A 15,806-nucleotide genomic window follows, 5' to 3' on the forward strand; every position below is an offset into this window, starting at 1 on the left:
GGTCCACTACATATTACAAAATAAATGCAATATTTGTTCTTGAGAAAGAATCCTGGTCCCCCCCCTCAACTGTAGATATAAGTGGAGAGCTGTCTTTGCCAGCCTCTGTTCCTGTACAGCATCTCATTATGTAACTGCCTAGGCTTGCAAACAAGACTTCAATTCCCAGTCCTGTTAACGACTGCCAGCTTTCTGAAGGCGAAAAGATTCACATTCTGTCAGCTGGAAATAACTGGTCTTAAACACAGAGTAATTGCAACTGTATACTGTTTCAGTACTGGAGTACTGTAATTGCAAACCGGGTTGCTTCACCCCCCCAGGTTAAGTGAACCTGCATTGTTCCGAATATCGTTAAAGGAGCGAAGGACTCTGCTGTGATACACACCGGGATGGAACAGCATGCAGTCCATTGCCACAGCTAGCTTTAGTTGTTTCAGGGCCTTTCCAATCGCTCCAATAAACAAAATCAACAACAAAACAATGTTTGAATACCTGTGGGGTTGTTTAAAGACTGGAGTGAACATCTGGCTCCTCGTGTTTATATAGGGGAAGCCTTGCAGAAACTGCGCTGAATTAGGAACGCAGAGACTCGGCCCCAATTCTTTATATCCATGCCTAATTTGGCTCAGTTGTATCTTGCTTAATTTACATGGCTCTTTCCTTTAATACGGATTTTTTTTTCTGAAATCTTTTCGGACAAATTTAAACCATACTTTTTTTTAAATAGCACTTCACTTAAAAGTACACGGAGCGAACAAAATCTAGCAGCCTAACTAACGCAATGCGAATCGCTTTGGAATCCACGCCTTTTCCTATTCAAAATGCATTTACAAGGGGTAGCTATTTATTTATTTATTTAATCAAACATCCGAGTTCAAGAAAAAAGAAACATGAAAACATGAAGTCATTTGAAAAGCAGAAATGGACTGGTTTTGTTTTTCTTGTGTCGATTTCTGCATATTTGTGGGTTTTTTTTTTTTTTTTTTTTTTTTTTTTTTAAATATATACTTTAATTTTGAACCAATAGTTCTAAGCAACGAAAGGTTAGCCCCAAAACTGCAGTTTGCCTGCAGAAAAGGTTGCATAAGGGCAGTCGCCCGGCCTCCAAGCTTCGCCAGGCTTTTTATTGGTGCCCTTCGCTAAAAAGCAAAACGTGTTCCTAGCTTTGCTGTAATACTTTCTTAAAAACAGCTAGGCCCCGGCAAGAAATTCAACCCATATGCTTGCAAACGATGCGCTGCGGTTGAGGGTTTTTGCTAAGAAAAAAAACGCTTTCACTCTTAATTAATCTGTAAACTGTTAGTTTCCTTCTCGGCTCTTAATCGTTTTAGTGGGGCCTGGATTCAAAGCACCCGTTTTGCGTTGCAACACTGTGGCGCTTATGAAAGGCTTTTTTATTCTAGTTGCTTGACTGTGCAGAGGCGTGTCAATGTCGATGGCACGCATGCGCCGCTCATTAAACCGGCCATCCGCTGCAAAATCAGCATCACGCTTGAGAAAGTTTGCTGTCCCCCCTTATTCACAGATCAATGAAGACGCACAGGCTCAGTTATACTTGAAGAAGTTTTTCAAGTCGGAAAAAAAAGAGTTATACTCAGGAGCAAGCTGACCACTTCTGGAGGTAAGTGAAAAAAAAAAAAAAAAAAAAAAAAAAAACTATAAACCAAAAAAACCGCGTCCTTTATAAAAACTAATATGTCTTTTTAAGCTTTATTCTTCTAGACGGGTTTAGGGTTTAATAAAGTCGCCGGTTAGGTGCAGGTATTGTTAGCTGTGCGTGTGGACGAGGGGGGAGCAGCGTGTGCGGAAACTCGCTTAACTCGTGTCTCTCTTCCTACACGCACAGTGAAGCCTCTTTTACTGCTTTTAAATGTGTTTAAATATGTGTCGTTCAGCCGTTGGGAGTTGGTAGATGTGACGCTATGGCAACTGCATTGGGAACTCGGAGCGGGTTACCGGGTTAGTCTGAGTTAACCGGCTTTCACACGTTTCTTTAACGTTTCCGAAATAGACGGCGATCCGGCGTGTCGGTGAGAGCTGGGGACCCGGCTGCAAGTCGCATGAACTCGGGTTCAGGTTACAGGCGCTGCTGCTCCAAGCGGAGTGTCCTGTAAAGCTTTATCAAGCACAGGCGAGAATTGCATTCAGCCTTTTTAAAGCGAGTCATCGCTGTTTTGTTTAAATTAGTTGTTTTTTTCATATGCCAAAGAATGAGGCAACTCTCAATTCATTTTTTTTTTTTTAAACTGGATTTAAAACAAATCCAAGTGTATTTTTCAAAGTCTACTTTTGTCTAAATCGGGATGATTTTGAGCGCATTTAGAAGTGGAATTAAATTAATCCCGTGCCTTCAGTTCATATTGTGTGTGTTTTAAATACTGTAGTTGATTTACTTAAAAAAAAAAAAAAAAAAAAAAAAAAAATGATGATGATAATCACGCAACGTCTGAAATAAGTAAATACATACCGTATTGTAACACAGATTAATTCAATGAAATGCTTTGAGAAGGGTAAATACTTCAGATATGTTGCTTTATTAAACTGGGCAGCTGCTACTTGTCAATATATATATATATATAATATGCAAAAGCAAGTTATTTATCTCTGCTTCAATGTTTTTGTTTATTTATTTGCTTAGTTGGGAGTGTCATTACAGATTGAGTGTTGGGCTTTGTGTTCAGGGCAGAAACACAAATACCCCTGGCCTGCAGATGATCTCTTCAGAGCTCACAAAGGCACATCTCCCTGCCTGTGGCACATCTGCTTACTGGGTGCAAGCAACCAGCTGATCGGTGATAGCCCTGGTTAACCTTTTCAACTGCCAGCTCTCTGTGAAGGAATTCAAGCGGCTTTGATTCAGCCTCTTATCCTCCAGCCTCTGGGTCCTATCGGGGTGGCTGCGTGGATGTTGGCGGGTCATGCAATCTAGGATTCCCCCAGTGCTGCAGTTCTTATCCCGACAGGCACATTTTTTTCTATTGTGTGTTATGTTTACATGTGAATGGCCTGGTGAGTTAACCATGCAAGCTATCTCCCCATGCAGATCCCCGTTCAGCTCTTTTGTAATAAGTTTGCAAAGAACACAGGGAGCTTGCTTCAGGTTTTGGGGGTGGGGTAAATTACTGTAGCTGTTCAAGCCTGGGTGAATCCTCTTCTAGTGTGAGCGTTTTGTTAGCTGCTAGTCTGTGTGTTTTTGTTTTTAGGGTTTGCAATGCATTTGATGTGTTTAAGAGGGGGAATCCGTAAAGAGACAGCTGTCTTCACTGCAGTATAAGCTTGTGTCTGTTTTCACTTTTCATCTTTGCATTATTTAATAATTTATTTCAGCTTGAAACGGATATATAGGTAACCTGCTTGCGGCGTATAGCCTTTTCAAAATTCACATCCGTGATTTCCAGTGCTCGGTCGCACAGTCTGATGTTAAACGAATGCTCTGGCCAGTCAGGGACACTGCACAGAGGAAAGGTGACTGGCTTGAATTCACGCCCCGTACAGCCTGGATAGAACTGTTTGACTGCAAGGCAATTGGATAAATGGTCATGATTTTGCGATTGTGTATTGTGAGACTACTTTCTGGTTATGGTCCCTGTGTCTCTCTCTCGCTCTGACTTTAGGGGAATGCTATAGTGCATGGTTTCTGTTCTTGCTTGACGCTTCTGTCACTGTGCAGGGAGCTTTCTTGGGTCAGACTTGCAGCAGCTACATACAGAGGAATAGCCCTGGCAAGACTCCATGGCAGGGTGCCTGGTCTCTTCAACAGGAAAGCGTTTTCAGCTGACACACAGATTTCAGTAGAATTGCGTCAGGAACATCTCGGATAAAGGAAAGCCTGGTTTTCCTTGAACCTTTTCTTTCCTGAGCTGCTGGAATTGATTAGAATCTTATGTTGCTTTTAAAACTACGCTAACGTTGTTGTGGAGGTCAAACTCTGGCCCTTGAGAACCAGTCTAGTCCAGGTCTTTATTTTGGGGTCAAATTCCATATCTGGGCCTGCTAATATTCAAACTAATTCATTGCTTGATTGGCAGTAAGGGTGTTCTTTTATCAACTTGCACTCTCTGGATTATTTTTTACAGGACTGGGGAGTGGCCCTGGACTTCGTCCCTCACCAGTTTTATTGCATGGCTTCTTGGAGCCTGTGTTTTTGGAGTGGAGATTTTGCTGAAAGATGACAGTAGTGTCTTTATGTAGTTTGTTGAAGCTTGTTCTAAAGCAGTTTAACTCTAATATGTATATAAAATGTGTCATTTCTTTCAGCGGCATGGCGTGATCATGTCAGAAGTCAGAGCTGTTGCTATGAGTGGTTGATGTGTACACGTGGCGTTGCTGTGAATATGGACCGTTCAGAGCTGAGGCTGCAGTGCACACTAAGCTATGTGGCATGCTGGTGTTTTAACGAATGACAAGACAGATTTCAAAAAGATGAATGGCAGCTTGGCATTGCAGTGTGTCCATTTGGAGCCTGACTCTCCCTGCACTGCCCTTGTGGCACCCCAGTAGAGCTTGCATAACCCCTGTACTGTGGTTCCACTCCAGAAGCAGAGCAGGGCTGTGCATTGTGAGTGTAGCAGCTCTGCCCAGCTGTAACCTGAGAAGTTCACCGTTGAGCTGAGTTTGGCAGCTGCTGCAGTGGAAGGACTGCTTGTGGACTGCAGCCTTGGTCTCGGGGGAACTCAAGGTTACAGTCAGAGTGTTCTGGATAGAGCAAAGCCACTAAGCTAGCTGAGATCTGGCAGCGTAATCCAACGGCCACAGATGAGGTGCTGTTACGTCTGGTTTTAAATGTGCAGCGTTCGGAAATACAACAGCGGCGCTAGTTTTGTTCAACAGGGCATTCTGCAGATAACAGCTGCCATGACCTTTAAACTTTTTACATTTTTTAAAATTATAAAGTTAGTTGAAGTCACATAAGCTTGCATGCCTTCATTTAAACACATTTTGATGAATCCTTAGGTGGTCCTTGAAGTTAAATTTCACCCATTGCTTTGCTGAAATGAATACATCTCTGCTAAAAAAAATATAATCGCAAGCAAATTGCATGTGTCAGATAAAGTTTAAAATGGGTCATGTTTTTGGCGAGTACTAGGATGGAAATTGCCAGGAAGTGACCGTTTTGAATGTCTGTTCAAACATGTGTGGCTTATAAACTATAATATGTTCCCTTCTTAATAAATTATTAAGTAATAAATTAATAAATTAATAAATCTATATTGTAATGAGAATTATTTTTATTTCTTGTCAGGAACAGCGCTGGACCAAAAATATCAATATGATAAAATCAGGCTTTTAAAAGAGAAGCCTTGCCCAGGTGCTTGTTGAATTGGTAGTAGGGTTTGTTAAATTTTAAAGTTGTGAACCAGACACTTTAAACTCTAGCAGTATCTGCCAGTGAGTGGCTCCTGCAAGCTTATCAGTTTAGTAACACTCTGCTGCCTTCTGATACATCAGCAAGGCCCCCTGATAAAGTTCATGCTGTTTCCAGTTAACAGCAGTTCAGCTGTGGTCACACGGCTCACAGCGGGTTGGGTTGAAAGCAAGCACGGTAAAGCTCAAGACAGCTCGGACCACTTTAAGCACAATGCTATTCTTGCGTGCAACAGGAACCATACTTCTTAGAATTTATTTCACAGTATGGCCCTTATTTGTTGCTTTAACCTTCTCAAAGTGCCAGCAAAATTGCAGGTTAGAAGCTAACCCTTTGTGAAAAGGCTGTGTGTTTATCAGCTTTGCAAGCCTTTACCAGCCTGCTGGCTTGAACAGGTTTACCCGTCTATGAAACATAGGCTTTATATTGCCTCATGAAACCCCAGGTTTTGCTTACAAGCAATCTCTTGTGCTCTTTGCAGTCGGTACCCAAGCTGTTCTCTGTATACAAATGTACGTCTGGCAGATGGAACATTCCCCTGCCTATTCTGTTTCTCAAGAGCCATTGTTGAATCATAATTGATTCTTGACAGTAGATATAGTCAACAATGTACTGTAAGTGACAGACGGCCTTCATACACCCCCTATATCCTAACAGGGGACAGTACTGTGCAGGACATATGCTGTACTTCAACTGCATTCTTGGCTTGAACTGGGAAATGACCAGAAGCCGTCTATCGCCCTACAGTACCAATGCTAACCGCAGGTCTTAAAAGGGTTTTGATTAACCTGAATTTCCAGGTACCCAGGCATTGAAAAGCTTTATTGTCGTAATCTAATTCTGGCTAAGACACAAGTCCCTCGCCACGAGTTCACAGGTCTTCCTTCTCTTAACTTCAGAAACTTGAGTTGATGTGCAGAAATGTATATTTCATACAGTTTGTACAATGCATTCTAACGTGCAAAAATTCTATCAGGAAAAGCCCCTGAATTTTAAACTGGATAATTGAGGGCTTTATCAATAAAAACAACCTTTTTTTTTCTGTAAATTCTGCCAAAAAAACATCCTGCACTGTACTGAACTTGTGATTAAGGGCAGTAAAAACAAGGGTTGGGTTGTGTTGTGTTGCAAGCTGATAGGATGATGTTAGTGTGACCAAATCAAACAGGCCTGCACTTTCCGAACTTCAAGACTGCTCTCTTTCCTTATCCCCCACCACCTGCCAACAGTGGAGTAGGATTGTTTCCAGCATTGCACGTCATTCTTTGAGTAAACCTGTTGAACTTGGGGAGGAAAAGGAAGCATCGTCTGGGGTCCTGGAAGTGGGCTTGTTCCTGCATGCCTTGAGCGTACAGCAACAACAGTCTTCCTGTCCTCAGACTGGTGGTAAGACACTTGGAAGCAAAGAAATAATTAACAACTTTTTAAATCATGTAGGTCAGCCTGATTTTCCAGGAACCCCAGTAGAACGGAATTTATTTTATTATCATCACTAATGTAATGTTAGAAACTTCGACACTGGTAAAATCAGACTTTCATTCAAAGCTCCAATACTGTGAAAATGCTGGTAGCATGTAGTGCATCACCTGCCACAGCTGTAAATATAAAGCTTGAGCTGTCAGTATCATGACATAGTAACCCGTGTGTAACTGTGCCATGTCTGTGTGAGTACGTGCAGGTTCATCTGATGCCCCTTGGTTAGAATACTCTTTACCCCAGCTGGATAAGCGGTTCTCCTAAGTGTGTAAAACAGTGGATAGGAAGACTGTGCCCAGCTGGAAACCTTAAATGAAGAGTTGGCCCTTTGCCTTTGAAGGCTGCCAGTTCATTTTGAATGCCTGTAAAATGATATGGTGATCCTGCGGCTTTAATAAACAGGGATGCTTTTCTTCACAAATTGTAAAAAGCCAATGTTCCCACTCTGAAGACATTTAGAAGAGAAGGTATAAAGATACCGTGCAAAGGAAACCAATACACACGTCTGGAATTATTACACAGAGGCTTGACTCGGCACGTAACAGGAGAGGGGCAAGGTGACTCTTTCTAGACGCAAGTGATTTCTAAAGGCAGATCACATTGTGCAAACCAGTCTCCCCGAGGAACAATGTGTGCCTGCATATCAAAAATACATTAGTGTGCACTCTAGAACTGAGAGGGCTGGTGGCCTGTTTGCCTGAAACATGTTTCTGTCTGATGCCATCCAGAGCAGCTATAATTAGGACCTACTTTGGTGGCAGCGAGTATCAGTCACGAGTCATGTGGCACACTAAAACAAAGCTATTGTCAGTAACATGGGGGCTGGGGGCATGGAAACAAAAGCTGATTTTATATGAAGATCTAAATACATATTTTAATGAGTCATTATCAGCAACTGAAATAAAACTTAAAAGGATTGCACCACTGCTAACAAGATACTTAGTGTAAAAGCTACTTGTCCATGAAGGGGTTGGGGGGGTGGGTGTAGGAGGAAGTGACTTCAATTTGGCCCCCTGTATTGGGAGTGGGAGTGGGGGGGTATGACTTAATTAAAATCACAGTGAAACGTTTGACTAGTAATTCCAGTATGTAGTCTTTCAGTGATGTACAGTAAAGGTTTTTAATGTGATTCTGGAATGATCGAAACTCCTGTGCTAGTGAGTCCAGCAGTCTTCGGAGGTCGGGCTGTGTGATCCCGGGAATATTCCTGACTCTCTGTGAAGAGCTCAGCCGCTCTTCGTTCCATGTGGGGGGGCACTGATCGTTTTGTGGGCTGTTTTAGTGGCACCAGCTGTGCTTGTTCACAAATACTAAACTTCTGTTAAACATGCAAGTGTTCCTTGGTGCCTTTGCCAGCTCTGGGACGACTGCACAGTATTTGGCTGTTTTTCACTAGAGGTGCACCCTGTTCATTGGTTAATGATTAAGATGTTTTTCTGCAGAGCTAGGAAGCACACTACACTTGGGGTACTAATGGCTAATCCCCATTACAAATCATTGTGCTTGGCTGTTTTTAGGTTAGAGGTCTTTTCTTCCTTAAACTGGGAATAGTGTTGCCCTAGCTGCTTTATTTGCTAGAATGTTAAATGATAAACTAGCTCAGTATTAAGTACAAGTCTTACAAAGACTTTCAATAGCTTTGTTTTTACTAGCAGTATGCTTTTTTATTCAAGTAAAGCTGAAGGATTTATTTTCTTGTCTTTATTAAAACACATTTTCATTGGCAATGCTGTATTAATACTGTGTGATAAAATGTAAAATCAGTATTGGGAATTTTATATACATATATATCCATTAAGCAAACAAAGCTGCCTAACCATTTGTCATGTTTTGCAAAAGCAATGCCAAATACACTTTTATGCAACTGAGGTCTGTCTCTGTCCTGATGAAGTTGCAAAGCCACGAGACCTGCTGTTCCTTTGTCTAAGAGCTGTTTCTTGTTTCTTGCAGGTCCAGTTTTTTTTTAGGTCCGTAGCCATCCAGAGCAAAGATGCCGGTAGCGTTGGGAGGTCCTGTGGGGTACACGCCTCCGGAGGGCGGCTGGGGATGGGCAGTGGTGGTGGGAGCCTTCATTTCTATCGGCTTCTCCTACGCTTTCTCCAAGTCGATCACTGTCTTCTTCAAGGAGATCGAGGTGATCTTCGACGCCACCAGCAGCCAGGTGTCCTGGATCTCCTCAATCATGCTGGCAGTGATGTATGGTGGAGGTGAGGAGCTCCTGAGCGTTTTTTAAAGCGCTGCGTTGGGTTGGAAATGAATAATCTCCATCCAAATCCATTGATAAACACAAGACTTTAGTTGAGATGAGTTCAAGAAATGTCTAATTTATGGAAATATTTAATTTTCAATGGTCGTACAACAGCAGGCCACTCATCACCCTCCCTCTCTCAAATACTGACGCAGCCTTCTGCACGTATGGACAAATGAACTCCAGCAGTACTTGGTTCTTTAAGCACTTGTCTATTAATAGATGTCCTCTTGCTGTACTGCAGCTCAAAGTTACTGTCAGTTAGTGTTTATATTAATTACATCTCAAACCAGGCATGTAGACCTTTTCCGGTTCCTGACCTCAACAGGAAGAGATGTAGTGAGTTTTTATAAGGTTCTCTTCTTGTTTTAAGTGATTTTGTGAGGATTTTAGGCTATTTATCATTCATAGTATAAGTTACTCCATCTTGCAATCATAATAGCCAAACAGCCAGTTAATTTGTGAGTGTATGAAATTGTGAATTTCCAGACCCTGTAGCACTTCATATGATTTTAGGGATAAAGTAAATGAATAGTTACAAGCAACCCAACTTCACTATAGTAATCCTGTGCTGTCCAGGCTGGCTCGTCACTGCATGCTTTACAATGGAACAGAACGTCTGCTATTCGGATCTGTTTTCATTCCAGCTGGACCAGCACCTTGTTCAGATGACATTCCTGACTAGTCGCTACCCTTACAGGGGCACTGAACTGAGAGCAATTGAAGCTGCTTTGTGTGGCTTATTTCTCCCATGGGAGCATGACATTTTGTTGAAGTGAGGGAGGAGGCAACTGTCTGTTTTCAAGAAGAGTGTAAGAGTCTTCAAAGCCGTGGTTCGTTGGTAGATTTCTTTTTTTTTGGATGTGGAAGGAAATGGGTTAAGAGCAGGGATGGGAATTTCACATAGTTTCCTATTCGAATACACGGGGGCCAACATTCTCTTGTATTCGAATATCCGAAAATAAAGACTAAAAGATAAATCCGTACGTGTGCTACAGCAGACTCCATAAAAAGTGAACTCTCTGGAGGAGCAGACAGAGTGTACAAACAGCGCCCAAGACGAGATGTCTTTGTTCAAGTCACTTGGTTTCTTCAGTAACCTGTAAACCATTCAAAACAAGGAACACACCTGCTTGTTGTTTTAATGGTCAGTGCAGGTTTTGCCGTTACTCCATCCATTCACAGAAAGTCGGCAGTAGATGTTTTACAGGGTACTGCACTCCACAGGTTAAACTCCTTCCACGCTGTTTTCTCAGTTATTGTGGTGTTCTGCTTAGCATTTAGTATGCTTTCTATATACATCATAAAGCTAAGTTAGCTTTCTAATTTCAAAGTTACTGAAGTGAGGCTTTCTTTTTAATACTTGCTATATGTGTTTGTTTTCAAATTTAAAGTTTGGTGGTGCTGTGCTCCAGGGAGCTGTTTCACGACTGCTTGGCAACAGCGGCTGTGTGCAACACTACAGGGAACTCAAGCAGGGATCTGTAACATTAGCTGAGAACAAGGCAACACAATTTACAACAATTTCAAACAGAACACTGTAAACTGTTGCCTTTGCAAGCTTTGTGTGATTAATTAGGGTGTGTATGTTTAATTCGCCAGTCTCACTTACATGAATGCGCAGGGTTTAACACTGATTCTCAACACTTGGCAGGCGTCGGCATTTTCAAAAGACGCGTTTGCTTCTACTAGTAGCTAATGTAAGTGTTTGTCGTGTACTCGTATCTAATCTGCTATTTGAATAGTTTCGTTCTTGTGTATTCGATTACACTGACCCATCCCTAGTTAAGAGCGGTAAACCAAGACTCTTCTGTGGCTTCAATATTTACAGCGGGGAATGTATGTTCAAGACTAGACTTGAATTAGTCTCTGGTAACATGAAGTCCTGTGTGCACCAAGGCTATGAGAACCACCATCGAACAGTGTTGGGAAGCTACAGCTGTCAATGCAGACTGCCATGAAAATACCAATCCTAATCTGCTGCGTTTTCGATTCCGGTTGCAGATTTCTACATGTTTTTAACCCCTTTTTAAATGGTAACTGTAACCTCTTCAATGCAGCAGTGTTTTCCTGGTGTGTCTTTTTTATTCAAACCATGGTGGTCTTGCTTTAACAAACCGCTAATAAACTTGTTAATGTGCATTTGTTTTTTCTATTAACTGTTAGTTAATATATAATAGGCCTGCTAAAACTGCAAACACCAGAGCCCTGTGGATGATCAATACCCAGTCAATCATTGCTTGAAATCTGTTCAAATTGTTACTGTAGTAATGTTTATTAAATTAAATCAGGTTTATTAACCCTAACCCTTAGCTAAAAATTAATGTTTAACAGTAATAAACATCCCTTAAAATAAAGCGTGACCAGCGTCTTTGTCTACCACGAGGTTATTACCCGGCTAGTCAAGCTTACACTGTTACTATGAGGCTTCTCACTTGGGTTTTGTCTTGTTCTCTCCCTCTGTCCAGGTCCCATAAGCAGTATCCTGGTGAACAAGTTTGGTAGTCGTCCTGTCATGATGGCTGGGGGCTGCCTGTCCGGCGCTGGTTTGGTGGCAGCCTCGTTTTGCAACACTGTGGGAGGGCTCTACTTCTGCGTGGGAGTCATAGGAGGTGTGTCTGCAAATTGCAACGTATTATTCAGTGTAACCAGTCCTGGTATAAGCTTGGCATATTTCTGAGCGTATGACTGATAATGGGAGATGAAAGAATGGAAATTGACCTCTATTGGGTGAAAGTTGTGACAGTACTGAGCACAGCATGTGCGGTCTTTGATCGGTACCCTTGTCTCCACCATTGCCTCGGATCTACTGACTCGAACCACACGGTATATTCTTGAGTTGATTTAATGTATAACACCTTTCTTTGTTTTTGGCTCCTAGGTTTGGGATTAGCTTTCAACCTGAACCCAGCTCTGACCATGATTGGCAAGTATTTTTATAAGCGGCGTCCTATCGCCAACGGCATAGCCATGGCGGGCAGCCCTGTGTTTTTGTCCATCCTCTCTCCCCTCAACCGATGGTTATTCGACACATTTGGCTGGAGGGGGAGCTTTCTCATCCTGGGGAGCTTGCTGCTGAACTGTTGCGTGGCTGGATCCCTCATGAGACCCATCGGCCCCAAGCCGACAACAGCCAAGCAAGTAGAAGCCGTGGATGTTTCACAAGAATCGGGGAAAGCTGCAGAAGCAGCCGTAGACCTCCTGTCGGAGAAGCCGAAAGAGAAGCTAACAGTGTACCAGAAGATGAACCGCTTCATTGATCTCACCTTGTTCACTCACCGAGGCTTCTTGCTCTACCTGCTGGGCAACGTCACCATGTTTTTTGGTCTCTTCTCCCCGTTGATCTACCTCAGCAATTACGCCAAGAGCAAGCACGTTGATAAAGAGCGAGCAGCCCTCCTGCTGTCCGTTTTGGCCTTTGTGGACATGTTTGCCAGGCCGTCCATGGGTCTCTTAGCCAATACCAAGTGGGTACGGCCCCGGGTTCAGTATTTCTTTGCTGTTTCTATCTTGTACAATGGAGTGTGTCATCTTTTAGCCCCCCACATCACGACCGGTTTCGTGGGATTCGTCATCTACGCCATCATCTTTGGGTTTGCTTTTGGCTGGCTGAGCTCCGTCTTGTTTGAAACCCTGATGGATCTGGTGGGAGCCCAGAGGTTCTCCAGTGCTGTCGGTCTGGTCACTATTGTGGAATGTGGCCCTGTATTGCTGGGACCTCCACTGCTTGGTAAGGGATCTGCTTCTACTCGATCTCTGTGCATACACTATCTATCAGTGCTGTCTCCTGCCACACTCTCTTAGCTGTTGAGGGTGTTCTGTACAGAAATTATAAAATCGGAAACGTTTTTACAAAGTGTCTGTCAATCCTGTTAGGAGTATTGCTGGATATCCTGTTTTTGAAGGAGTAAAGCTAATGAAAGTTAGGAAAATGCCAGGCTTTTAACATGCTGTTTCAAATACTGATATCCCTGTTGTAATTAAGTGTGGAGTTGTGTGCAATATGCCTTGAGCACCAGGAAAAAAAGCTACGGTTCCTAGCAGCTGATTGATCTCAGTGCTGGCTGGTATGATCTTAAAGGATGCCAGTGATCCAGCGCTGCCAGCTTGGCTAGGTAACCCATTCCATACCCTGTCCACTCTGTGCTCAAGCTTCACTAAAAGTTCTCTGGTCCTGGTTTCTGTGCTGCACTTGCAGAGTTTGCTAGGGTTGTCTTTTGTCAAGTACTTTTTTAACATTTCTTCTTTTGTTTGTAGGCTCATGTGCTTAGCATGGGTTGTGTCCTGACTTTCGTGTGCCCTTTGTTCTTCCTTTTTCAGGCTATCTGCACGACATCTATGATGACTATGCATACACCTACTACGCCTGTGGAGTGATCCTAGTCGTCTCCAGCGTCTTCCTGTTTGTGGGAATGGGCATCAACTACAGGCTGCTGGACAAGGAGCGCAAAGCCGAGTTAGAGGAAGAGAAGCAAGAGGCCAGGGAGGAAGAAACGAACACTGACGGCGCCATCAAGGTGAAAGCCATCAGTGACGTCCAGCCTGCAAAGACTGGAGCTGATTTGAAAACGGAGGAGGAGAACAGCGTGTAACAGGAAACTGTTCAGCACTGGCAGTCTTCCTTTAGGCAGCCACTACCTTGTTTTGTTGTTGTAGTTTTAGGTGAAACTTGTATAGCTAGTGCCTTCTTAAAAATTAAAATAAGTTCAGTTTGGGTGCATTTGTATAAGAGAAGCAATGATGCATTCACCACGCCCTCACTTCTGGGGAATGTTCTTTCATAAACTCTGCCAGAAGCTTTGGTTGTTCCAGATCAAATGGTCATTTCAAGTTGACATGGGTGCATCCCATGTTGCATATCGCTGACTTTTTAGCCCCTTAGGACCAAGTGAACATTGCATTTAACTATAGCCTGCTGTAAAGATTTAGAATGTTGGATTTTTTTAATTTTATTTTTTTGAAAATTAAATGCTGATTGGTCAAAGTCCGGTCCTTAAAGGGACAAGCGTTTGGTCTCCTGAAATGTCCTGTGACCTTCCTTATGATGCCCACACTTTTTAGATGGTGCTTCCCCAGGCATGGATTTTCAGGGTGCTCTGACACACACACGTGGCCTTTTTTATTTACTGCTGTGATCATAGCTTGCGGCAGGACCCTTTTAACCCTAGAGCCTTTCTCTGTCAATTAAACTAACGATCGCTGCACCCTGACTGGAAACTCCAGCACCTGCATCTGAAACAAGCATCTTCAGGGTTTTTTTTTTTTTTTTAATGAAAGCCATGTTTTTAAATGTTTTACAAACATGATCTTGTTCTTGGTGAAATGGTATCCCTTTTATGCAATTGAGAAACGTGCTAGTAACTAGAATATTAAATCTGTGATTTGAGCCTTTTATTTTGAGAACAAACGCTGGAACGGTACCTCCTGCATTAAATGCTAATTCCAACTTCCAAGATGCACCCCCCCTGTCTGACATGTCTGTAAACTGTGTGTATGTGTGTGCATTGCATTGCAAGAGAAGCACACTGTGTATTCGCAGGTACAAAGATAGATCATTTCCTAATGTAGCCATCAGGTTGTGATCTGCAGTTTTTGCAAGTACGTTGTCATTTGTTTTATAAAAATGTCACTTTTTATATAGGGCTTTTTATTATTATTTAAATGTTTAATTGTTTCCTTTTAATTGCATTAAGTGGCTTCTGTTAGTGCAATATTTTGCAAACAGATGTCTTTGTACATGTGCATTACCAAGTTGTAAAGACAATTTGTAGTATTACAATAGGAAATGGATAACCGAAGTGTCACGGTCTATCTTGACCCTTGAACTGTTACTTTTTTTTTTTTTTTTTTAAAACTGTGCATGCAGCTGCTTGTGATGTCGTGCAGGTTGCTGTAACGAGACCCTGTACAGATCTGCAACAATCTGCCTGACCTGGAAAAACGTGACCCCTGACCTTTCAACTGTGTTGGTTCCACCTGTTCTACTGTGCTGTGTAGTAAGAGCCAGTGGTTAGTCTTGCATGACTTTTCCAGCACAGACAATGATCCGATACATACGTTCTTCTAGTATGCATGAGGCAGACTGCTCTGTTAAGACACAAAACAGACTGAATAAATGATGAAGCTGATAGAATAGGACTGACTGCAAAAGGGGTTTTTGTAATTAATTTTTCACCCATGTAAAATATGTTTGTCTTTTTGATTGGTTGTGCCTCGCTTTTTTCCTGTCCAAGTTGCACGGTCCGATTCCCTACCATTGCTCCGAGGTAAACGCTGAATGAATTTGTCCTGTTGTGCCTTCAGATCAATCGTTTTAATAGGCCAGAAACATCTGTGATTCTTCATTCCAGTTTTAGATTTAATTCTACCAGACTTCTGGGATATTTTTGTTTTTGGTGAATTACAAATCAAACAAATTTGTGTGTTTTCAAAACATTTTGCCTTGTTTGTGAAAATAAACACTAAACAAAAATAAAATGCCTGCATGGGTTTGTGTGTTTCTATTTATTTTTTGTTAACTGCGTGTAGGTGAATTTCCTCTTGCAGTTTAAATTGGTCCCTGTGTGCTGTGGGAGTGGGAGAGTTTATATGATGCCATGATGTTATAAAAGCACCTTCCAATATGTCCAAGTGCCTCTCCATAAAGCACCTTCCAATATGACAAAATGCCTCATAAAAGGAACTTGGTCAAACCGATTTAAGGGTATAGAACGTTTT

General features: G+C 42.3%; 1 protein-coding gene across 1 annotated transcript; it reads left to right on the forward strand.

Moving 5' to 3' along the window:
• The first annotated feature begins 1,456 nt into the window (after window positions 1-1,456).
• Window positions 1,457-15,505, forward strand: LOC121299879 (monocarboxylate transporter 1-like). The gene is made up of 5 exons (XM_041228059.1): window positions 1,457-1,621; window positions 8,792-9,048; window positions 11,558-11,701; window positions 11,971-12,819; window positions 13,410-15,505. The coding sequence occupies exons 2-5, from the start codon at window positions 8,832-8,834 to the stop codon at window positions 13,679-13,681; spliced, it is 1,482 nt and encodes a 493-aa protein (XP_041083993.1). The 5' UTR covers window positions 1,457-1,621; window positions 8,792-8,831; the 3' UTR covers window positions 13,682-15,505.
• Window positions 15,506-15,806: the final 301 nt, after the last annotated feature.

Source organism: Polyodon spathula, chromosome 25, assembly GCF_017654505.1.
Source record: "Polyodon spathula isolate WHYD16114869_AA chromosome 25, ASM1765450v1, whole genome shotgun sequence".
Lineage (NCBI taxonomy): Eukaryota > Metazoa > Chordata > Actinopteri > Acipenseriformes > Polyodontidae > Polyodon > Polyodon spathula.